Below are 22,635 nucleotides of genomic sequence, written 5' to 3' on the forward strand. Positions count from 1 at the left end.
TGTACTAAATGCTACTGAAGTGTATATTTTCAAATGGTTAATGGTTCATTTTATGTTATGTGAAATTTTACACCACCACCACCAAAATCAAGTGGTAAGGACAGCTTGTAATCATCAAGCTGTCATCTGTTCCATCTTCCCAATTCTACTTCCCAAAGGCAGTCACGCTTTTGATCTCTTTTCCCTTCTCATAATGAATTCGAGATATCCAATTAATATACTTATGCTGCCATCTCTTCATTTACTAATTTTAAATGTTACCTAATGACTTCCTATTATGACAGATAAGATATAATTCCCTTAGCTCTCCCACCACCTCTCCTTCCTCATCTTCTCATCATAGTTATACAAATATTTTAGTGAAATAATAAGTGTTTAAATGATGACTACAGAGGAATGTCACTCAGGACTTCCTTGGTGGTGCAGTGGTTAAGAATCCGCCTGCCAATGCAGGGGACACGGGTTCGAGCCCTCGTCCGGGAAGATCCCACATGCCGTGGAGCAACTAAGCCCCTGCGCCACAACTACTGAGCCTGCGCTCTAGAGCCCACGAGCCACAACTACTGAAGCCCGTGCACCTAGAGCCCGTGCTCCACAACAAGAGAAGCCACCACAATGAGAAACTCGTGCACCACAACGAAGAGTAGCCCCCGCTCTCTGCAACTAGAGAAAGCCCACACACAGCAATGAAGACCCAATGCAGCCAAAAATAAATAAATCAAATAAATTAAAAAAAAGAAATGTCACTCAGCACAGATCCAAGTGGAAAGGGATGATTACATTTCCATTCTTGCTCAATTTTTTACTTTTCTGGGAGTTAACAATTCCTCTGTTCTTTTAGTTGCATAATTTTCTACATACACGTTCTGAAAGTTTCCCAACTGCTCTGTTGTGTCGGATATTGTGTGGGGTGTCTCATCTCCAGGAGGCAACCCTCAGCATCCTTTGCCACTTGCCTGTGCTGGATCCACTTTTCCTGAATCTCACGTTCCCCCTTCCTCTTGTCTTGCTGAAGTCCACCCTCCAGTAAAAGGAGTCCCAGAGATACATGTTTTACATCCTAGATTATCTGGAAATATCTCTGTTCTGCTTTCACACTTTATTATTAGTCACTTGGCTGGGTATGAAATTGATAGAAAATCCTCTTCCCCCACAACCCCGGCGGGTATGCGACACCTAGCCTCCAGAGTCACTCTTGAAAAATTCTGGTCCCATCCAACTCTCATTCCTTGGCCTGATGCCTGTTTTTCCTCTCTGGAAGCTTGTAGAACCTTGTTACGCCTGGTGTTCTAAAATTTCACTACGTTGTGCCTTGGCGTGTCTTTTATTATGCTGGCAACTGGTGGTCTGCAATTGTGTTCCTTGTACAAATTCTCTGATTTCCTCCCCTCTGGTGCCTCTGTGTCTCTTTCCAGAACTCTAAGTGTGTTTATACTGAACATTCTGGATTGATGCTCCATGACTCTCATCTGTTCTCTGTACTTTTCAACTCCTTGTCCTTTTTTGCTACTTTGTGAGAGATTTCTTCAGGTTTAGCTCCTCTACCTTCGACTGAAATTTGGAGTTCACTGCCCTCTTGAACTCTAAGAGAATACTACTTGGAAGTTCCTCAAGTTTTCTTCTGAACTGGCATTGTCTGTTTTTTATAGATTGCTCTTTCCTGATTGTTAAGTTCTTTTGTTCATGCAGGGGCTTGCCTTTCCTTATCCGACAGCTAATCCTTTTATTTATTTATTTATTTATTTTTGGCTGCGTTGGGTCTTCATTGCTGCGTGCGGGCTTTCTCTAGCTGTGGTGAGCAGGGGCTACTCTTCGTTGTGGTGCACGAGCTTCTCATTGTGGTGGCTTCTCTTGTTGAGGAGCACGGGCTCTAGGCGTGAGGCCTTCAGTTGTTGTGGCATGAAGGCTCAGTAGTTGTGGCGCACGGCTTAGTTGCTCCGCGGCATGTGGGATCTTCCCGGACAAGGGCTCGAACCCGTGTCCCCTGCATTGGCAGGTGGATTCTTAACCACTGCACCACCAGGGAAGTCCCCGATGGCTAATCCTTGATTAGGTGTTTCTATTAACTGTGTGGCTCTAAAAAGTTAATTGGAAGTTCCATGTGGAAGTTCCCAGAGGTGTAATGTATCAACTGGCAAATTTCGTTTTAGGGAGGGTGCACAGGGAACCAGGCCACCTCTGGGCCTCCCAGAGATCAGGCTGGGAGGGTTTTGCTCTGAGGACTTGAATTTCTCCAGAGAAGCACCTTCTGATCACCTGCCTGGGATGTGGATGTACTTGACTCATCTGGATGGTGTGAAGGTTCCAGGCTAATCCCTTGTTTTCAATACCCTCTGCTACATGGAGTTTCTTTTCTTTTTTTTTTTTTTGGGGGGGGGGGGTGTGTGTGTGGGAGGGGGCTGTGCTGCGGGCTAGCAGGATCTTAGTTCCTCGACCAGGAACTGAACCCGTGCCCCTTGCAGTGGAAGTGCAGAGTCCTAACCACTGGACCACCAGGGAATTCCCAACAAGGCGTTTCTGAGTGAGGATCTTTCCTGGGTCAGTTTCTCCCACCTGGTTCACAGCTTCACAGCTGCAGTATAAATGCCTGCCTGCTTGAATACAGCAGGCGCGGCAGCCGGGGGTGGTCAGTTCTTACAGACGGACATCCTCTCCACCTGACTTCAGTCCCGCCTCCCCCCGACCCCCATCCCCACCATGATGCCTCCAAGCTCAAGCACATCCATCTGCCCTCCTCCTGTCATCACCTCTTCCATTCTCTCCAAACCGTTTTAAGTATCTTATTTGATAATAATCCCTTTCTCATTCTTTGTCTTGGTGAGTCTTCATCATTCTTATTTTCACTATTGTTGTAGCAAATCTTGGGAGATGAAGGCGTGCAGCCAATCCACTACTTTAGCTGAAGTCCTGTATTGTGCTTTGACATATGAAGCCAGTGATGGGTTAAGTGACATCCCCCAAAAAAGATATGTTGAAGTCCTACACCCTAGTACTGCAGAATGTGACCTTATTTGGAAATAGGGTTGTTGCATGTGTAATTAGTTGAGATAAGATCACGCTGGTTAAGGATGGGCCCTTAACCCAATATGACTGGTGTCCTTATAAGAAGAGAGAGACACAGAGACCCACAGGGAGAACTCCACAGGAACATGGAGACAGAGGCTGGAGTGATGCGCCTACAAGCCACAGGCTACCAAGGAGTGCCAGCAAACACCAGAAACTGGGAGGCAAGGAAGGATTTCTTCCTGTAGGTTTCAGAGGGAGCATGGCCCTGCCGACAGCTTGATTTTGGACGTCTAGCCTCCAGAACAGTGAAACAGTAAATTTCTGTTGTTTTAAGCCAAGTAGTATATGGCACTTTACTACAGCCAACCTAGAAAACTAATACGGAACCCGTAACTTTTTGTGATCGCATAAATCAGCGTTGTTTTCACTGTGATTTTTTTTTTTTTTTTTGGCTGTGTTGGGTCTTCGTTGCTTCACGCAGGCTTTCTCTAGTTGCGGCAACCAGGGGTTACTCTTCACTGTGGTGTGCAGGCTTCTCATTGCGGTGACTTCTCTTGTTGCAGAGCATGGGCTCTAGGCACGCAGGCTTCAGTAGTTGTGGCGCACAGGCTTAGTTGGTCTGCGGCATGTGGGATCTTCCCGGACCAGGGATCGGACCCGTGTCCCCTGCGTTGGCAGGCGGATTCTTAATCACTGCGCCACCAGGGAAGTCCTCACTGTGATATTTTTGACTGCTTTAAAATTCAAAGGTCCTCCTCTACCCCAAACTTCCTTCTACCTTCTTCAAGCGTTTTTCTAATGGTTTGATTTTTTTCCCCCTCAAATTTAACTTTTTTATCTGTTTGGAATTTATACAGGCATGCAGCTTGAGGTGAGAATCTAAACATCCTCTTCTCCCAAACAGCTAACCAAACGAGCCCCACCTAATTTGTTAAATAATCCTTCCATTCCTATTGACTTGTGAGGTTACTTTTGACATAGAATTAATTTACATGTGTATAAAGTATGTTTCTGGGCTATTTATACTATTTTACTGATCTACTTATTCTTAAACGAGTAAGTCACTATTTTAATCATTAAAATGTGTTTGGATATTTAGTAGGGAAAGTTTGTCCTCACTGCAATCTTTTTCAAAGTTTTAACATTTTTCTTTTTTTTTCTAAATTTATTTCATTTATTTATTTTTGGTTGTGTTGGGTCTTTGTTGCTACACACAGGCTTCCTCTAGTTGTGGTGAGCGGGGGCTACTCTTCATTGCGGTGCGCGGGCTTTCGTTGCGGTGGCTTCTCTTGTTGCAGAGCATGGGCTCTAGGCACGTGGGCTTCAGTAGTTGTGGCTCACAGGCTCAGTAGTTGTGGCTCGCAGGCTCTAGAGCACGGGCTCAGTAGTTGTGGCGCATGGGCTTAGTTGGTCCGCAGCATGTGCGATCTTCCCGGACCAGGGATTGAACCCACGTCCCCTGTGTTGGCAGGTGGATTCTTATCCACTGCGCCACCAGGGAAGCCCTTAAAATTTTTCTTATTTATTCTTCCTGATAAGTTTTAGAAAAACTGAAGTTCCAAAATAAATTCTACTGGGGTTTTGTTTACAAATAGGACAAGTATAAATTACACTAGAAAGAGCTGACCTCTCTACAAATTCCATAGTTTCCATCTGGAAACAAAGTACGTCTCTCCACTAGCACATCTGCTTTATATCTCTCAGTAAAGTCTTATAATTTTCATCAGGACCCCTCTATCACATATACCCTCCCCCGCCGAAGTCACTCCTTATTCCTTTACCTTACCCTGCATGTATAGTATATTCATCATTATAAGAAGAATAAGAAAAGCAGCTAATATTTAGGGGGCTCACTAGATGCCACACCTTGTTCTAAGCCCTTTTATAAGCATCATCTCACCAAATTCTTGCACCAGTATGAGCTGGTACCTATCATTTCCACTTACATATGAAAACAACTAAGACACAGAGAGATAATTAGTTCAAGGTCACAGAGACAGAACCAGGTTCAAATCCAAGCAATTTTACTCTGGAGCCCATGGTCTTATCTCAAATCAATATTTTTACTATTCAACTGTAAAAAAGAATGAGGAAGCCTGTTATCTGCTGATATATAAAAACTGCCAAGATAGTTGGTTAAGCAAAAAAGTGATTCTGAACTATCATTTATATAAAAAGTGGGGAAGAGGGTAATATTCCAGTATATGTATATTTGCTTATACATAAAAATTAAATATTTGAATGGACACAAAAAGAAATTAGTGGGCTTCCCTGGTGGCGCAGTGGTTGAGAGTCCGCCTGCCGATGCAGGGGACACGGGTTCGTGCCACGGTCTGGGAAGATCCCACATGCCGCGGAGCGGCTGGTCCTGTGAACCATGGCCACTGAGCCTGCGCGTCCGGAGCCAGTGCTCCGCAACAGGAGAGGCCACAACAGTGAGAGGCCCACGTACCGCAAAAAAAAAAAAAAGAAATTAGTAAGTGAGTGGTTCTCTCTCTTGGAGTTGAGCAGAAACTAGGCAGCAGGGGGACAGGAGTGGGAGGGAGACTTTTTGCTTTTTTTTTTTTTTTTTCAGTACGTGGGCCTCTCACTGTTGTGGCCTCTCCTGTTGCAGAGCACAGGCTCCGCACGCCCAGGCTCAGCGGCCATGGCCCACGGGCCCAGCCGCTCCCCGGCATGTGGGATCTTCCCGGCCCGGGGCACGAACCTGTGTCCCCTGCATCGGCAGGTGGACTCTCAACCACTGCGCCACCAGAGAAGCCCTTGCTTTTTTTTTTTTAATCAAGTAAGTGTATTACTTCCTCAAAATTAAGTAAATTTAAAAATTTTTAATTTAAAATAAAATACATAGCAGACACTCAGTAAATTATAAGTGAAGGATTAACAATTACATAGATTCTTACAAAGATATTTTATGGTCTTGCCGCTTCTCTGAATAGGATCTGTTTTATAGTATAGTTTCAAGCTGCTTGCTAATATATAGGAAAATATATTATTAATTTTTATAATCTCACTCCTAACACTTTTATTCCTTATAGTGAACTTGCTTATTAATTCTAAGACCCTTTTCCATTGGTTCTTCTGGGTTTTCAGTGAATAGGGCAGGTCCATAAATGTGTTCAGACAGGCCAGGGATGAAAATGAGGAACGGTAAGGATGGTGGTAAAGGAAAGAGTGTGTTTTCCATGTAAAGACACTGAGTTCCATTTTTTAAAAAACACTGTGTGGGCCAAACGAAACAAGCCCACAAAAGAATCCAGCCCTCGGGCTGCCAGTCTGCGGCCTCTGCTTGCAGTATTCCCTGTTCACTCATGCTTTCCCCCTCCCTCTTCCCCTCAGCTACACCGTCCCCATGCCTCCCCCCCACCCCGCCTCCCCCCACCGCATTTTCCAAAGCCTTCTTCCAGACCCACCTGCCCCCAGGCCTCCCCAGCTCCTCCAGTCTGCACGGAGCTTTCTACTCTTCTCCACAGCTGTCAGGTTTAGAACCACTTTTAGAATCACGGCAAGACTCAGTGTGGCTCCGGGCTCTTTAATAAGCAACTTGAGACAGTTAATCCTGCCTTGCTGGGCTCCTCCCACCCTTGCCAGCATCCTCTGCTCCTGTGGTTAGCGGATCAGATCACAGTGACCGTTCAGCCCACCCATTCTTCCTGGGGTCTAGGAGCAACTTAAACTCAGCAATCAAGTCTGATTCATGCACGACGCCTGGCGCCTGGCACTGCAGGCGCTTGGGAAACCTTGTCTGCTGAGTGACGAAGGCTGTCGGGCAGGTCTTCCTCTTCTTGGCAGGCATTCCAACTAACCCACGCATCCAAAACCCTGATGGAACTTTGTAGAACAAGCCAAAGAGGATGATGGCACCCCTGTCCTCCAGGGACCAGGCACAGCCTCCATGAGGTGGGGTCTGTTTTTTACACCTGTCACGTAGAGCAAGCCCTCAGAAATTTATTGGCTGGCCGACATGATGCTTACCACCCATACAGCCACCCAGAGACAAAAAAAAAACGATGTATGAGGGACACCAATAAGAAGGGGGTGAGAAAAGTCTCACGGGGCTTCATGACCCTGGAGCACCCATGGAGCCCCTCACTGAGACGTGAATACTTTTGCCCCTAAATGAGAATGATTGCCTTTGCCCCTCCCAAGGCTGTGCGAACATTCACATTTTATTCTAGCAAAAACTCTATCTTGTACGGTGGTCCTCACTTTAGAGATGAAAAAATGGAGACTGGGAGAAGTTAAGTGACTCGTCCAAGATCACACGGGGAGTGTGCCCTGCAGTCAGAACTGGGACACTGAACTTTGACTCTACCTCCACCGTTCTTTCCTGGGAGATTCCAGGTAGGAATTCTGAAGAGAGGTGGCAGGGGTTTGAATGATGTGACCTGCAGAGGAGAAGCCTGGGGTTAACTGCTGTCCCACTGTGCTGTGGTAGAGACTGAGGTTGTAACTGCAAGCAACACAGATCCTTCCGTTGCTCATGAAGCCCCCATTCTGGCCTTGGTGGTGGGAGACAAATGATGAAACCCGAAAACAAATAAACAAGGTGACTCTACCCAGTGGTAAGTGTCATGAAGAAAATACAATGAGCTGATGAGACAGTGAGTGGGTACAGCTTTCTGGGGAGTCAGAAGAAGCCCCTTTAAAGAGGTAGCAATTGGATGGAAAGCAAAGAGCTGATGCGAAGTTTCTAAGACAGGAGCAAGAAGCTGACACATGGTAAGCAAGCTGGGGCCGGTGAGGGTGTGAGCAGCTTACAGAGGACCTTACAGTTCAGTTAACGAAGGTGGATTTTATTCTAAGCAATTAGGAAGCCCCTGGAAGGTTTTAAGCAGGACAGTGAAATAATCTGATTTATGTTTTTGTTTTTTTAAATTTTAAGCTCTCTGGCTATGCTGCAGGAGACGAATAATAGGGAACTAAGACTCAGATAAAAAGAGCAGACTGAGCTGTCATACACATGACCTCTCCCACATAATATGTAGACATACTAGAAAAAAACACATTAAAAAAATATCATTAACATGGAAATGAACTTGAAAGCATCTCCAGGTACCAGAAAGCTACGGAGGCAAATGAGATTTGAAGCCACATGCTACGGGATAAACACGCCAGACATGTGCTATGAGGCAGGGGTCCCTAACCCCTGGGCTACGGACCGGTATCCTGTGGCCTGTTAGGAACCGGGCCACATAGCAGGAGGTGGGTGGCGGGCGAGCGAGTGAAGCTTCCTCTGCCGCTCCCCATGGCTCCCCATCCCTCGCATTACTGCCTGAACCATCCGCCTGCACAGCCCGTGGAAAAATGCTGGTCCCAGGAGAGGGCAGAGCAGCTCTTACCTGTGCACTCCACCTCCCCTCCCCGCCCCACCCCCACCCCCACGCCGAGAGCCAGGCTTGACAGGGACCGCACACTCGCCCGAGGTAACTCTCCAGGACAGGAGGTAGTTTTAAATACAGACGAGAAGGAATTAACAAGAAATGACTCCCTGGCCCCAAGCACTAAGCCGGTGATTTCATAATTAAGACACTGACACCACACCCGCACTCTGCTCCCTGTGGACCCACAGAAAATCTGGTATAACTTCACTCTTCTATCAAGAAAAAAAAAGTTATTTTCTTCTCCTTCTTCTCTCTTCAGACATAACATCATCAACGCAGCTCTTTAAATATCTGTGCCAGGAGGCTATATTTAGTGACTGTTTGGCCCTTAAAATGAGCCTGATTTCCTGTGGCAAAAAGTTCTCAGCAACAAGGAGAGAGGCCTGGAGAATTCTGAAGCAGTGACAAAGAGCTTTAAAGCTGGAGATGTTCAAACAGTGTAAGAAAGGAGTTGACTGCTTTTTCTGGAGCAATGACTGGCATCCAAGATAGAGGGAGAAAAACCATAATAAAAGGGTGTTCACTCTGAACACCACCAAAGTCGTTCGAGAGAACTGCCTGACACCAGGCAAGTGTTTGGGCCGATAACTGAATGTGGTACATAGTCCTCTTTCAGAGAGGCAGGAGGGAGATCAGTCTACTCATTCATTCACTCACTCGCTCACTCACTCCTTCATCATTCACTCATTTATCATCACTCACTCATTCATTCAGTGACTCACTCATATACTCATTCATTCATTCTCTCACTCACCCACTCATTTACTAACCACATTTGTGTATTTCCCCATGTGCAAAGCCCTTTGGTTTACAAAAGCTCTAAGTCATGGGGCAAACAAGATACACAAACCATGGGACTTAGAAGGGTGTCCCTAGAAAGGGCCCTTGTTGGGACACAAAGTGACTGCTGTGGGGGACCTGGAGGGCGATGGGCACTTCCACGGGGGCCGTTCAGGAAGGCTTCATGGGGAGGGGAAACCACCACCGGCACTGGCTACTGCTCCAGGCTCTCTCATTCAACCCATTCACTGAGCCCAGATGTCAGTACATTACCCCATATTCCAGATGAGGAGTTTTCCCAAGGCCCCCCCAAGATAAGTAACCAAACTGGAGCTGGAGCTAAGCTTGTTTGACTGCTAAGTGCTTAACTACGTGGGCCAGGCCGTCTGCAGCAGAAGGAGGCCAACAGAAGTACATCTGCCAGACTGCAGACAAAGGTCTTACGCCATTTCTCCCTTCAAGACCTGGGGCACTCAAAGCAGCTCCTCTCTGGAAAAGGCCCCAGATCTGTTCCCTCCTCCAAAGCAACCTAGACTTTCCATACTTTCCCTCCTCAGACACCACTGTCCTGTCCCTCTGCATGTGGGGTCTCCGGGGTCTCCACGATGACCCAAGGGAGTAAAGGAATGCACGTTTACTTAGCCCTGACTAACGTTTGCCAAGCAACATGCCATTCTTTTTTATTTTTAACATTTTAGTTTGAGATAATTTTAGACTTTCAGAAGAACTGCAAAAATAGTACAAAGTTCCTGTACATCTTTGCCTGGCTTCCCCTTATATTAACTAACATCTTATATAACCATAGGAAAAATCATCAAAATGAAGAAATTCACTTTGGTACAATATTATTAACTATATTACAAAATTAATTTAGATTTCTCCAGTTTTTCCATTAGTATCCTCTTTTTTTTTTAACTGAAGTATAGCTGATTTACAATGTTGTGTTAGTTTCAGGTGTACAGCAAAGTGATTCAGTTATTTTATATATATATATATATATATATATATATATATGCACATATATATTCTTTTTCAAATTATTTTCCAATATAGGTTATTACAGAATAATGAGTATATTGGGACTTCCCTGGTGGCGCAGTGGTTAAGAATCCGCCTGCCAATGCAGGGGACATGGGTTCAAGCCCTGGTCCAGGTAGATCCCACATGCCGTGGAGCAACTAGGCCCGTGAGCCACAACTACTGAAGCCCGTGTGCCTAGAGCCCGTGCTCCGCAATGAGAGGCCACCACAATGAGAAGCCTGCGCACCACAACGAAGAGTAGCCCTGGCTCACCGCAACTAGAGGAAGCCCGCGCACAGCAACAAAGACCCAACACAGCCAAAAATAAATAAATAAATTTATATATATTTTTAAAAAAGAATATTGAGTATAGTTCCCTGTGCTACACAGTAGGTCCTTGTTGGTTATCTATTTTATATATAGTAGTGTATATGTTAATCCCAAACTCCTATTTTATCCCTCCCCCCCACCCCCAGTGTCCTCTTTCTATTTCAGGATCCAATCCAGGATCCCAGCTTGTATTAATTGTCACATATCCTTAGTCATTCCTGGTCTTTCATGACCTTGACATGTTTGAAGAGGACTGGTCAGTTATTCTGTAGAACATCCCTCAATTGGGGTTTGTCTGATGTTTTCTCATGATTAAATTGAGGTTATGGACTTTTGGCAAGAAAGCCACATAGGTGATGTGCCCAGGTCAGTCTACATCGTCATTCATTTCAATACACTGCCCTCTCTGACTTTCTCTGTATCCTCAGGGTAAACCCATTCGAGAGGTATTACTACCCCCACTATATAGATTGGAAAACTGAGGCAAGGAAGTTAAGGCATTTGCCCAAGGTCACAGGGGTGGTAAGTAACAGAGACAGGATTTGAACTCAGTTCTGTCTTTGGATCATGCTATTACACACCAAGCTGCTACTTCAAGTCTTTTTAGTTTAAAATAATTCATCATGATCTTGACTGAATATAGGAAGTTGGACTTGGATGTTAATTATTCCTAGTTCTACAAGTGTGATTCTAAAACCAATGAATAATAAGGATAACAGCTAACATTTACTTATTGAGCACCTCCTATTTCCTTGGCATAGTGCTTCATCTTTTCCATCTAAGGTATCATATTCAGATCCTTCCAACAACACGATGGAGTGGGCACTCCAGGGTACAATCCCTTATCCCAAACTCTTGGGGGCTGGTGTGTTTGGGAATTTGGGGGTCTGGGTAACACCCTCTAATCAAACACGGTAACATCTTTGCAGCGTATTGTATGACCATCCATTCTAAGATGGGCAAATAACAGACTATAAATAGGCCCAGACAAGAACAGGTCGGGTACCAAACTTTGAAAAGAACTTTAGGTTTCCAGAGCCTCTGGGATTTTGTGGGGATAACAGACTGCAGGCCTGTACTATTATGTAAAGTAACTTGCAAATGAGGAAACAGAGCTTTAGGGCGTCTCACAGCCAGTCTGCCCCCTCACTCTGAGGCCTAATTCCCCTGACATTTAAGACTCTCCTATCACTTGGTTTTTATTCCCCGTTTTCCATGACAAAACACATTCTAAATATACTCAACTGGCACTCAGAATAAATGAAAATAAATTTTCAAAAAACTCCTAGGCTCAGCTGTTCCTGGAGCAGGGGTCTGGGAGACATGCAGGTTGTTCTCAATGACATAAGGACACGCTTAATTGCTCAAACTTTCCTTCATAAGTCCCAGCTACATCATCTATGAATTGATCCAAACTCCTCATGGACCTGGAAACACGTGTAGCCTATTTTGCCTCTTGGGTTGGATGTGCCTTAGTCCCCACTCTTTTCACAGGGAGGTATCCTTTCATTTGCCCTATAATTACTGTCCAGTTTGGAGGTTTACAAAGAAAGTTCTGGACTGCAGCCATTATCCCCAGTCTAGGTCATCTTCATGATTCCTGACTCCTTACCAAGCCCCTGCCCATCCGCATTCTCACTTGACCCTAGGATGATGAAACTGACAATACGTACCATATTAAGTAGGTGGCGATTTACACACTGGAGGGATGGTCCTAGATAAATCAGTGACGAACCCAAGCAAACAAAGAATAACAAAAATGCATGCAGGAATGTATATCAAAATATGGGGGGGGGCGCTTCCCGGGTGGTGCAGTGGTTAAGAATCTGCCTGCCAGTGCACGGGACATGGGTTCGACCCCTGGTCTGGGAAGATCCCACATGCTGTGGAGCAACTAAGCCCGTGCACCACAACTACTGAGCCCGCATGCCACAACTACTGAAGCCCGCATGCCTAGAGCCCATGCTCTGCAACAAAGAGAAGCCACCGCAATGAGAAGCCTGCACACCGCAATGAAGAGTAGCCCCCGCTTGCCGCAACTAGAGAAAGCCTGCGCGCAGCAACAAAGACCCAATGTAGCCAAAAATAAAGATTAATTTAAAAAAAAAATATATATATATAGGAGGGGCTCAGCTGTCCCTAGCATGGACACGGTCATGATAAAGTTGACACTGAATACAGAGTTAAAACTCTGGGGGGATAATGAAGGGAAAGTGATTGTCAGGGGATGGAAGGCACCTATATTAATGAAAGCGAGATCTTTCTCTTATGTAATGGCAGGTTCATGCTAATGGCTATCATGAAAGCAGTTTAAGCAGGAAATACTTGGGGAGGGAGAAGGAACTGGGCCAGGAGACTGCTGGGTTTTGGTAACAAGCCTGTGGAACTGACTCTTTCCTCCTGTACGTGTATACCTTTAAGGAAAATAAAATCACACAACTAGTCAGGGGTAGAGCCTCAACCCAAACCCCACGCCCTGCCCTGGGGGCCTGTGTTCTCTCCCCGTCTGCATCCTTGCTTCAGCCTTTGTCTTTCCAGACTGGGCAATTCTCACTGCATGCCCTCTGTCACCTTAACTGTCACCTCTGAGCCAGCTTTGTGCCTCAATGTCTTTCCTGAGGCCTTAGAACCAGAAATGCAGATTCCTCCAAGCAGGCGGTTCACCCGAGATCCTGTGCAAAGGCAGGCCGATGTGTTCAGGTCATGGTCCAGGAAAACACCTCCTGAGATCTCCGGGTAATTCCTCCTGTGGTTCTGCACACCACCCTCTGAAACGGCGCCCCTGAAAACCCGGGGACTTCCCTGTGTAGGTCCTCATCTAGAAGAGCGTCAACCCGGGCCTCATCAGGGAGCAGACAAACCAGACCAAGACCCATCCATTTACTTATCCAACAGCCATGTGCCTACACTCTGTGCCAAATAGTGCACTAACCCCCAAACTCAGACGTTACTAAGTACAAGTAAGAGAATAATTATAAGAGCTGATATTTCCAAGTGCTCACCACGTGGAAGGCAACGCATTGAGCATCTTTTATGTATTATGTCATTTGATCCTTTCACAACCGTATGAGGTAGGTATTTTTATTACTGTAGATGCTCTTTCAACAAATCTCTACTTCACTGATCCAGATTAACCTATGCCCACCAGCATCTCTGTAAAGCGGGCTGCCTGGGACCCCAGGCAGGTAAACCGTCTGGCTCTAAAGCCCATGCTCATCACGTCTACAGAGTCTTGGGGCACAACCCAGACCCAGACACAACTGGGTCTGCCTCAAATTTGGGCACTGACTTGCCTATTTTTTTTTTCTAATCTTCATTTCTTTTCTAATCTTCATTTCCCTTTAGGAAACTGGATTGAATCAGAGACCATATCTAGATAAAAAGAGGAACCAGGGAGGTAAGGTCAAAGCATGAAGCAGGCTGGCAGAAGACAACAGGGAGTGGTGGAGACTGTGGAAAATCAGTGTTTATGCCCTGGCCACAGGTTTCAGGTTTATTTGTAAAATTTAAAGAAACACATCTTTAGCTGCTAGCTTGAATCTCACACATCCCTTCTGGCTCTAACATTCTCTAAATCAAATAGATTTGATAGGTCGGGCCTCAGGTTCACTGCAATGGCGTCATGACAGACACTCCATGTGGCCTCTGATTCAGTGTCAAAGAGTTTTTCTGGAAAAAAAATTTATGCTACAAAGTTAGGCCTGATGGGCTACCACCGGGAAGGTGAAATTCAAAAGACACTTCCAAAGTTGTGCAGTGCTCAGCCTGGGCAGACATACCTGGCAGTTCTAAGCAGAAGACAGAAGATGGTGCCTGGGAAGAAGTGACCAACTGCAAAGGGCTTCTCACTGGGTGTTTTCTGAGTGACTTTGGGAGGCCAGTTCTTTTGGTGGGGGGACAGGTCCATCTGACCAACGCAGAAGAAGTTACCCATAGAAACTAAGTGCAGCCAGGGTTATCCAGGAGGAAAGATCTCACACAGAGGGGAAAGCCAAACAGAATTCAGTGTCTGAAGCTGAGAACCAAAATCTGGGGTAACAATGGTCAGGTGTTGTTAGAAGGCAGTCAATTCTGACAGGGCTGTTGCTTCAGTAACTACACTTGCAAGGAATCCCAATTTTCTAAGCCTTTGGGGCAATCTTATCCAACCCCCTCACTTCACAGACCTATAGAGGGTAGGGAACATGGCAGAACAGAAAGAACCACAGCCAGGAGAGGCCAGGCTTCCCAATTCTTAATCCAGAGTTCCAGGACCTCCTGGCTGCTCTGCAGCTAAGCCCAAGGATACGGGAACATTCCAGACCACCAGCGAACCTGAGTAAGTCTCAGGACACAGCAGGCCCACCCTGAGGGAAGCCCTTCATTTATTCCCACCTGTGCTTCCTGCCTTTAAGTCAGTTCCCTCAAGCAAAGACACCATCAGGATCCTGTGGTAACACTGGGATTTCCCACATGCCTTTTTTTTTTTTTTAATAGACAGCACAGCACTTGATCAAAAAAAAATTTTTTTTAAGGCTAAGTAACTTACATCTATGATCCTCGAACTTGGAATTGCACCAGAGAACTCCATGGCCCAACAGGAAAGAATGTTTCGAACAGGCTGAATTGTTTTTTCCAGGATAAAACACCTGTGAATAAGTGCCAAGCGTGGAAATCCATTGTTTTATCTATGGCCACAACAAGCATGGATGAAATAACAAGTGTTCCTCTAGGTTTAAAAGCATGCCCTGTCTGTGCAGCGAGGCCTGGCCTCCACTGGGCTTCTTGCCCTGGAGCGTGCGTTACCTGTTACCATCCTGTATTAGCTTTTACCACTGCTTAACAAATTATCACAAACTTAGCAGCTTAAAACAACACCCATTCACCATCTCACAGTTCCATAGGTCAGAAGTCCAACAAGGTCTCACTGGGCTAAAATCAAGGGGTCAGCAGGCTGCATTCCTTACTGGAAGCTCTGGGGAAAATTTGCTTTGAAGCTCACTCCAGTTGTTGGTAGAATTCAATTCCTTGCTATTTGAGACCCGAGGTCCCCATGTCCTTGCTGGTTGTCGGCCAGGGGCCACTCTGAGCTTCTGGAGGCTTCCCTTGGGTCCCTGCACATCAGCCCCTCCATCTCAGAGCCAGCAATGGCACATTGAATCCTTCTCTCACTTGGAATCCCTCTGACTTCCCCTTCTGCCATGTCTCTCTTCTGCTTGGCAGCCAGAGAAGATTCTCTGCTTTTAAGGGCATGTGTGATTAGACTGGGCCCACCTGGATACTCCAGGCTCCTCTCCGTATCTTGAGGTCCTTCATTACATCTGCAGAGTCCCTTTCGCCAGGTAACAGAACATAGTCACAGGTGGATATGTTGATGGTGGGGACGTTATTCTACCTACCACATTTCACTTCACATTTCTGAGCTGCAGAAAGAACACCTAGCAGTCCACTGCCAGAACATAAATCAGGCTCCTAATCCGCTGGCTCTAGGTGTACCGTGCCTGCACACGGAAGCCACCTGTGTAAATCTGTCCCTCCCACTGAATTCTCCACTCCTGAAACACGCTCACCTTGAACCCACCAGTGTTGCTAAAACTTTCGTTTCAGTACAATGTGACACAGATCAGATGCGTTCACCTCGGTGTTGAGCATCTGCCTTGGGGTGGGAACTGGGCCCATTCCCTTTTCCGTTACCGCAACAATCAAATACAATTGGGTCCTTAAGATGCATCATTAGTTCATTTGACAAACATCTCCTGAGGTCCTACTGGGCACTGAGCCCTTTGCTCAGGGTGGGGAGGCCTACAGAGCAGGCTAAGCTATAAGGAAGCTTACGGTCCAGTGTGGGACAGACACCCAGATAAACACGGTAGCACAGAACACACAGAAACAGCAGTCAGTAAATCTGCCTGGGCGGGGGTGGCGGGAGACTTCCCAGGGGAGGGGCCATCGAGCGTGGGACTTAACGGATGAAGAGTTTGGCAGGTGGATGAAGTGGGAGAGGCGTTCTAGGCAGACGAGAATGCTGCCACCTGGAAAAACCCAGGAGTGAAGCAGCCGTGGGCTGTGCTGGGAAAGCGCTAAGGCGCTTGGTAGGGCTGCGGGTGTTAACATTAAGGCTGGCCAAGCTGGGCTGTGTGCCGTGACAAGGAGCTTGGGTTTCAGCTTAGAGTAACGCATAACAAACAGAGATTGTTACATCCTGGAGTGATACAAACAGTTGGACCTCTTAAAACCAAACTCGGACGGCCAGGGAGAGGGTAGATCTCATGAGGGTCGAGACTGGAGGGCAGGAGGGCCGGGTGGGCCATGCAATAAATAGCTCGGGCTTGAGATGAAGGCCTGAACTAAGGTGGAGAAGGCGGAGGCGGTGGTGGAGAAGTTGGGGCGATACGGCGCGCAATCAAGGAGGCAGGAACAACAGGCCTCTGTGACTAGCTGCAGGGGTGCAGAACAGAGGGGTCTCCTAGGGTGACTGGCAGAACTTCAGGTGGAATGGCCCGAGATGGTTTATAAACTGAGATTCTCTGAAACTGTGAACAAAGGAGAAAGAGCAAGTCTGTGGCAGGAGATGGAGACCAAGTTTAGGCGGGTTGGGTTTTTCTTTTGCTTTTTGCTTTTTTGAGTCGGATTTTTCTTATCAGCAGTAACAAGGCCTTGGCTGTACAGGGAGATCCCATCCAGGAATAAGGGTCTCAAGGGAAGCAGGAGATCGCAAGTCACTGCCGAGCATCAGTCAGGGAGTTGATGTTCAATAGGAAGTCCCCAAGGACCACCCACAGTTACATCAGAGAGACGGTGTCTTCAGGGTCCCTCTTGGTGGCTCCAATTGTGCTCATGTGACCCCAGATTCAGGGTTCGCAAATCAGGGTTCACATTTTAGAACTGGGACCAAAAATGGTTGATGCCCATTCAGTCCTTCACCCAAAATATTTTATCCTTCATTCCACGAACTCTTATCAAGAGTCGCTCGGGGCCAGGAACTTGAGCTGACAAAGAAAAGGCACTCAACATATATATTTTTTGAATTTCTACCATGTGCCAAGCCCAGAGAGGTGGAGCCCTGGAATGACCTGTGACTCCAAGGGAAGCTGATCTGGATCTTGCTCGGAGAGGAAACCACAGAGCTCATGCCTGTCTCTTTCTGAAGGATTATGGGAAACGGAAGGGAAGAATATAGCAATAGTTAAGCCAGATCCAAGGAAAACCGAACAGAGAAGGTATTTGCTTCCAGGCCAGTATGGGAGAGGGGACACGTGACAGCCTAGTAAGACATAACACACACAGGAACTGTCTAGTCTAAGAACTGTCACCATGGGCTGGCCCCAGGGACCACACAGCCAGACGGAGACCTCAAAGAACCACTGTTAGAAGGTCAGCATTTCTGCCATGTTCCCAGGTGACATCCTCCAGGCTCCCAGATTCTCACAGTGGCTCACCGTGTCTGGCTTGATCTAAAGCTTTGGAACAGGAGCCAAGCCTGAGGTTCTGTGTTTCAGAAGCCTATCACCTGGGTCTTTGGTTTATTCAAATGTGCTTCTTTTGAGCCTAGAGGCACGCTTTCTTCTCTCGTTCTCTCCTTTGAGAACTTCTCACCGCCTAATTTATTTCGTATTTAACAGACATCCTGAGCTTTGGCTGGTGTAAAGCCCTCTGCTAGACACTGGGGCAACTCACCAAAAGATGAGTGAGAAACAAGGGCGCGGGACTTCCCTGGTGGCGCAGCAGTTAAGAATCCGCCTGCCAATGCAGGGGACGTGGGTTCCAGCCCTGGTCCAGGAAGATCCCACATGCTGCGGAGCAACTAAGCCTGTGAGCCACAACTACTGAGCCTGTGCTCTAGAGCCCGTGCTCCGCAACAAGAGAAGCCACCACAATGAGAAGCCTGCGCACCGCAACGAAGAGTAGCCCCCCGTCGCCGCAACTAGAGAAAGCCCGTGCGCAGCAACGAAGACCCAACGCAGCCAAAAATAAATAAATAATTTTTTAAAAAAAAAGAAAAAGAAAAAGAAATGAGGGCCCGTCTGCCACAAAGGAAGGTAGGCACAAGACACACATGAACGGGAGCCAAGGGCACCATGCTAAGTGTGGGCTAATGATAGGTGTCAACTTCCCGGCTACGTGTTACAGCAGGGCTCAGGGTGTGCTGCTTGTATATGCATGATTCATATATCAAACATTTCCCAGTTCTAGGGCAGCATCAGAAGTGCTTTCACGGGGGAGGCTGTGTTTGAGAGAGACCTCAAAGGGTGGGTGGATATCTAAATGGCAGGTTCTTATTTAGCCTCCTTAAGACCGTCTCCTACTCCCTGGGAGGAGCCTTTTTATAATCCTTTGTATTCTGAAATATATAAATAGAGAAAACTGCATGAAGCAAAAATGGAAAGCTTAATGAATTATCATAAACCACCACCCAGGCCAATAAACAGATGGATGGCAGGACCTCAGAAGCTCCCCTGTTCTGAACATCCTACCCACCACTAACCTCTCCTGCACCCAGGGATGACCTTTATCTGGACTTTTATAATAATCACTCCCTTTTTTTTCTTTTCAGTTTTACCATCTAAGCAAGCACCCCTAAATCCCAGTTTTGCTTTGCCTGTTTTTTGAACTTAATATAAATGGAAGCCTTCAGAGTTGTCCTTTGGGGTCTGCCTTTTTTCCCCTCAACGTTATGTTTGCAAGAGTCACCCGTGTTGTTGAGAGAAACTACAGTTTGTTCATCTTCACTGCTGTATAGTATCCCAATGAGAAACCAGATCACAATTTATTTATCCATCTACTGCTGATGGGCTTTTGGACTGTTTCCGGTTTGGGGTTATTATTAGACATGATTATGAATAGTCTTCTAAATACCTTTTGGTGCATGTGCATGCATTTCTGTTGGGTATGCAGCTCGCTGTGGACTTGCTGGGTTACTAAGTGTGCTTATCTTCAATTCTGGGATAATACCAGGCTGTTTTCCAATGAGTTGCACCAGTGTACACCCCCCTCAGCAGTGCATGAGTGCTTTCACTGCTTCACATGCTTGCCAACACTTGGCACTATCGATTTTTTTTTCATTTTTATTTTAGCCATCCTGCATCTCGCTCGTAATTTCAATTTTCACTTCCTTGATTTATAACGAAGTTGCACACTTTTTCATATGGTTACTGGCCATTTGCTTATCCTCTTTTGTGAAGTACCTCCTGCCTGTTTTTCTATTAGGTTGTCCTTTTTTTTTTTCTTTTAAGTTTTTTTTACATATTCTGGATAAAGGTCCTTCAATAGTTACGTGTGTTGCTAAAAATCTTCTGGGAGGAATTTCAAATGTCCAAATAAGTCAATTTGGAAAAGACCTAGGGGGAAAAAAAAAAAGAAATCTCTGTACCTTTCCTAAGTTACCAGCCCCAGGCCAGGCTTCAGTTTTAGAGGGAAGTATGGAAAGGAAAGTGTACAATTTGAGATCAGACCCACCAGGTTCAAGTCTCAGCTCCTCGGGCCACTTCCTGAGTGCTCTTAGGCAAGTCACAGAGCTCTCTGGGCCTCACTATCCACACTTGAGAACTGACCAAAATTACCTCCTGCACGGTTGTTCTGTGGCTGGAAAGAGGTTATGTGTAAACGTACTTTAAAAACTGCACCTGGTGGTAGCTGTAGTTAAATCAGAAGCAACTGGCCACACTGGCTTCCTGAACTGCCCGACCAGCTTCCTGAGCTGTGTCCCAGCACTAATAGAAGAGGTGGCAGCAGCCACCTTTCAGATCCAAGAAGATCCCTTCTCTCTTTCCAGCGGGCTAAGCCAGAGGAACCTTCAATCCCCAGCTCTCTCCCCGCAGTGTCAGACTGTACTGCCCACAGCCTGGAACAGGGCTCCTCCCTGCCTGCCCAGGCAGGAAAACAGGAAGCAGTCCCCACCCTGCCAGGAGGTGGGGCTGACTACTTCCCTCTCCTAGGTGGGCATCTCTCCAGGACATCAACCCTTCTGGATGCAGGAGAAGCCATGGCCGCTGGCCTGTGGCACCACTGCACCAAGCTGTGCCCTACGCCCCGCCCAGGTCACTCCCACACTTTGTCCCGAGGTAGTGGAATAAGTGGGCCCACGCATGGGGAGCATAAAACGGGCCTCATCAGTGCCTCACAAGCAAGGAACCCTTTCAGTGCCCAAGTGGGGCTGGGAATCTGCTCTCTTGGACCACACGGACACACCCTATCCCTTCCCAAGGTGCACTAGCATCCTTTCATGAGCCCCACGTCACTGGTACCTGGGCCCCATTCCACATACAGGGGGCAACTGGAAACCCCTTTCAAGAGAGCAGTTGAGAGCTCAGAAGAAATGTGTCCTTATTCTAATGGCAAAGGCTGCTTAAAGGAGTTTTATAAGCTGAAATATTTGAGAGCTGGAAGGACCCTCAGAAATCTCTTCCAGCCTCCTCATTTTGAAATGAGAGATGCAGGGGCAGAGCCAGAGACAGATTTCCTGTCTCTGCACTCATCCTAACATCCCTTATGCCCTGCTGCAAACTACAGCACCTGCACGCAGGCCACTGCCATCAGCCACGTCCAGGTGCCCGGGACACTAGGCCAGTTTCTCTCCCTTCCCTGTAACCTCTTCTAGCTCAGAAAGATCTGACCTCAAGCAGAATGAAGCCCTGGGAAGTCCAAGACCATAGTTTGGGAATGTTTATCAAGTGTTCTGAACTTGACGAAAATTCAAGCCCTAATTGACGGAATTGAGCCCTAATTCTGTTTCCAGCCCCTGCAGGCTCTTTCCCAAGTGAAATCTCCAACCTAGTGGGCCATGTACTTCCATGGTACCCTGGGTGCCCAGGCCTGGCACACAGGGCAGGCACTTAGTGAGATATGCTCATTGGGGAAATCAAAGGAGACAGAGGGAGAATCTCCAAAATGTGCAAAGGAAAAGCACTCTGCAAGTAGAGGTCTGCCTGCGGCCCCCAGGCTGCTGCAGACCCTCTGACTGTTGTGTGTTCACATGTTTGGCAAACAGGCCCCAGTGCCTGCCTCATGCAAGGGCCCACTGGGCACTGAAACTCAGACCCTGCCCTCAAGACCTTCCAGTCTGGAAGGGAAGCCAAGATGTGCGCATGGATGAATGGGAGGGACACAGAGTAGCTAAGGGACCCTGCTCACCTGAACCAGACTGCAGGGGCTGCCTGGTGGAGGGATGCCCCGTAAGTTAAGGCCTGCAAACGACAGGGACTAGGGACACTGATGGTGCCACATCATGTGGGGTCTCTGGGCAGCCAGCAAAGGTTCCTGGAAAATGGGCAGTGCTGGGCTTTAGAGACAATCTATCTGGCATCAGACGCTTTGGGAGGCGGGGAGGATGGGATTACAACAATGCAGGCAAAGGAGGAAATAAGGGCAGCGACAGCGAGAAGCAAAGGAGGGAAGGACAAGAGAAACATCACAGAAGAGTGTGGCTGTGAGGGCAAGAGGCGGGGAGGGCTCAGAGCTGATGCCCAGGAGATGATGGGACTAACGGGGACCAGGCACAGGTGTTCACAGGCTGGGGAGGTCCAAGCAGAGTTTGGGGCATGTGTGGTTTATCAGGGGGCAGATATCCAATGGGAAGTGGTCACACAGGCCAGGAAGTCAGAGAGTCGGCGTCACTGAGGTGAGAACAGAAACCATCAGATGGAAGTGAGGGCAGAGGAAGTGGACAGGAGGAAAAAGAGAAGTGGGGTGAGGACAGAGCCTTGGGGACCCCAAGTGTTAGGGGAGGAAGGAGGAGGAGAGCTGGGGGGGGGTGGCCAGGCAGTGCCACAGGGATGGCAATCGGGGCCAGTTTTCCTGGGTTTGAGTCCCAGCTGTCACTTACTTCAGAACCTTGAGCTGGTTATTAACCCCTCTCAGCCTCAATTGCCTCATCTGTAAAATAGGGTTTATAACCCTATTTGTAAGTTTGTTGTAAGACTTGAAAGGGCAGATTTGTGCAAGGCCCTTACACTTGCACAAGAGTAAGTGTGATAAGTGCAGGCTTTTCTCATTAGTATCGGTGGGAGGAAACCAGAAGAGGACAGAACCACAGAAAAACCAAAGAAAGCTCTCGGCATCCTTTCTAGTTTTCAATACCAACTAAGGGAGCAAGCAGGGGACAGGAGGGGTACAGCACCTTTTATGTTAGAAACCATTC

The 22,635-nt window shown here is 47.1% G+C and overlaps 1 protein-coding gene across 2 annotated transcripts in view; it reads right to left on the reverse strand.

Moving 5' to 3' along the window:
- The window catches only part of HIP1 (huntingtin interacting protein 1), a 154,283-nt gene that overhangs the window by 127,106 nt on the left and 4,542 nt on the right, over positions 1-22,635 (reverse strand). The window contains exon 1 of one of the 2 annotated variants that reach the window (XM_032606530.1): positions 15,049-15,103. The exons of the other annotated variant lie outside the window; for it this stretch is intronic. Within the exon in view, the coding sequence (XP_032462421.1) occupies positions 15,049-15,090 (42 nt within the window). The 5' untranslated portion in view covers positions 15,091-15,103. Of the gene's footprint in view, positions 1-15,048; positions 15,104-22,635 lie in introns of those variants that run through there. 2 annotated transcript variants of the gene reach the window in all.

This window comes from Phocoena sinus, chromosome 15, assembly GCF_008692025.1.
Source record: "Phocoena sinus isolate mPhoSin1 chromosome 15, mPhoSin1.pri, whole genome shotgun sequence".
Classification (NCBI taxonomy): Eukaryota; Metazoa; Chordata; class Mammalia; order Artiodactyla; family Phocoenidae; genus Phocoena; species Phocoena sinus.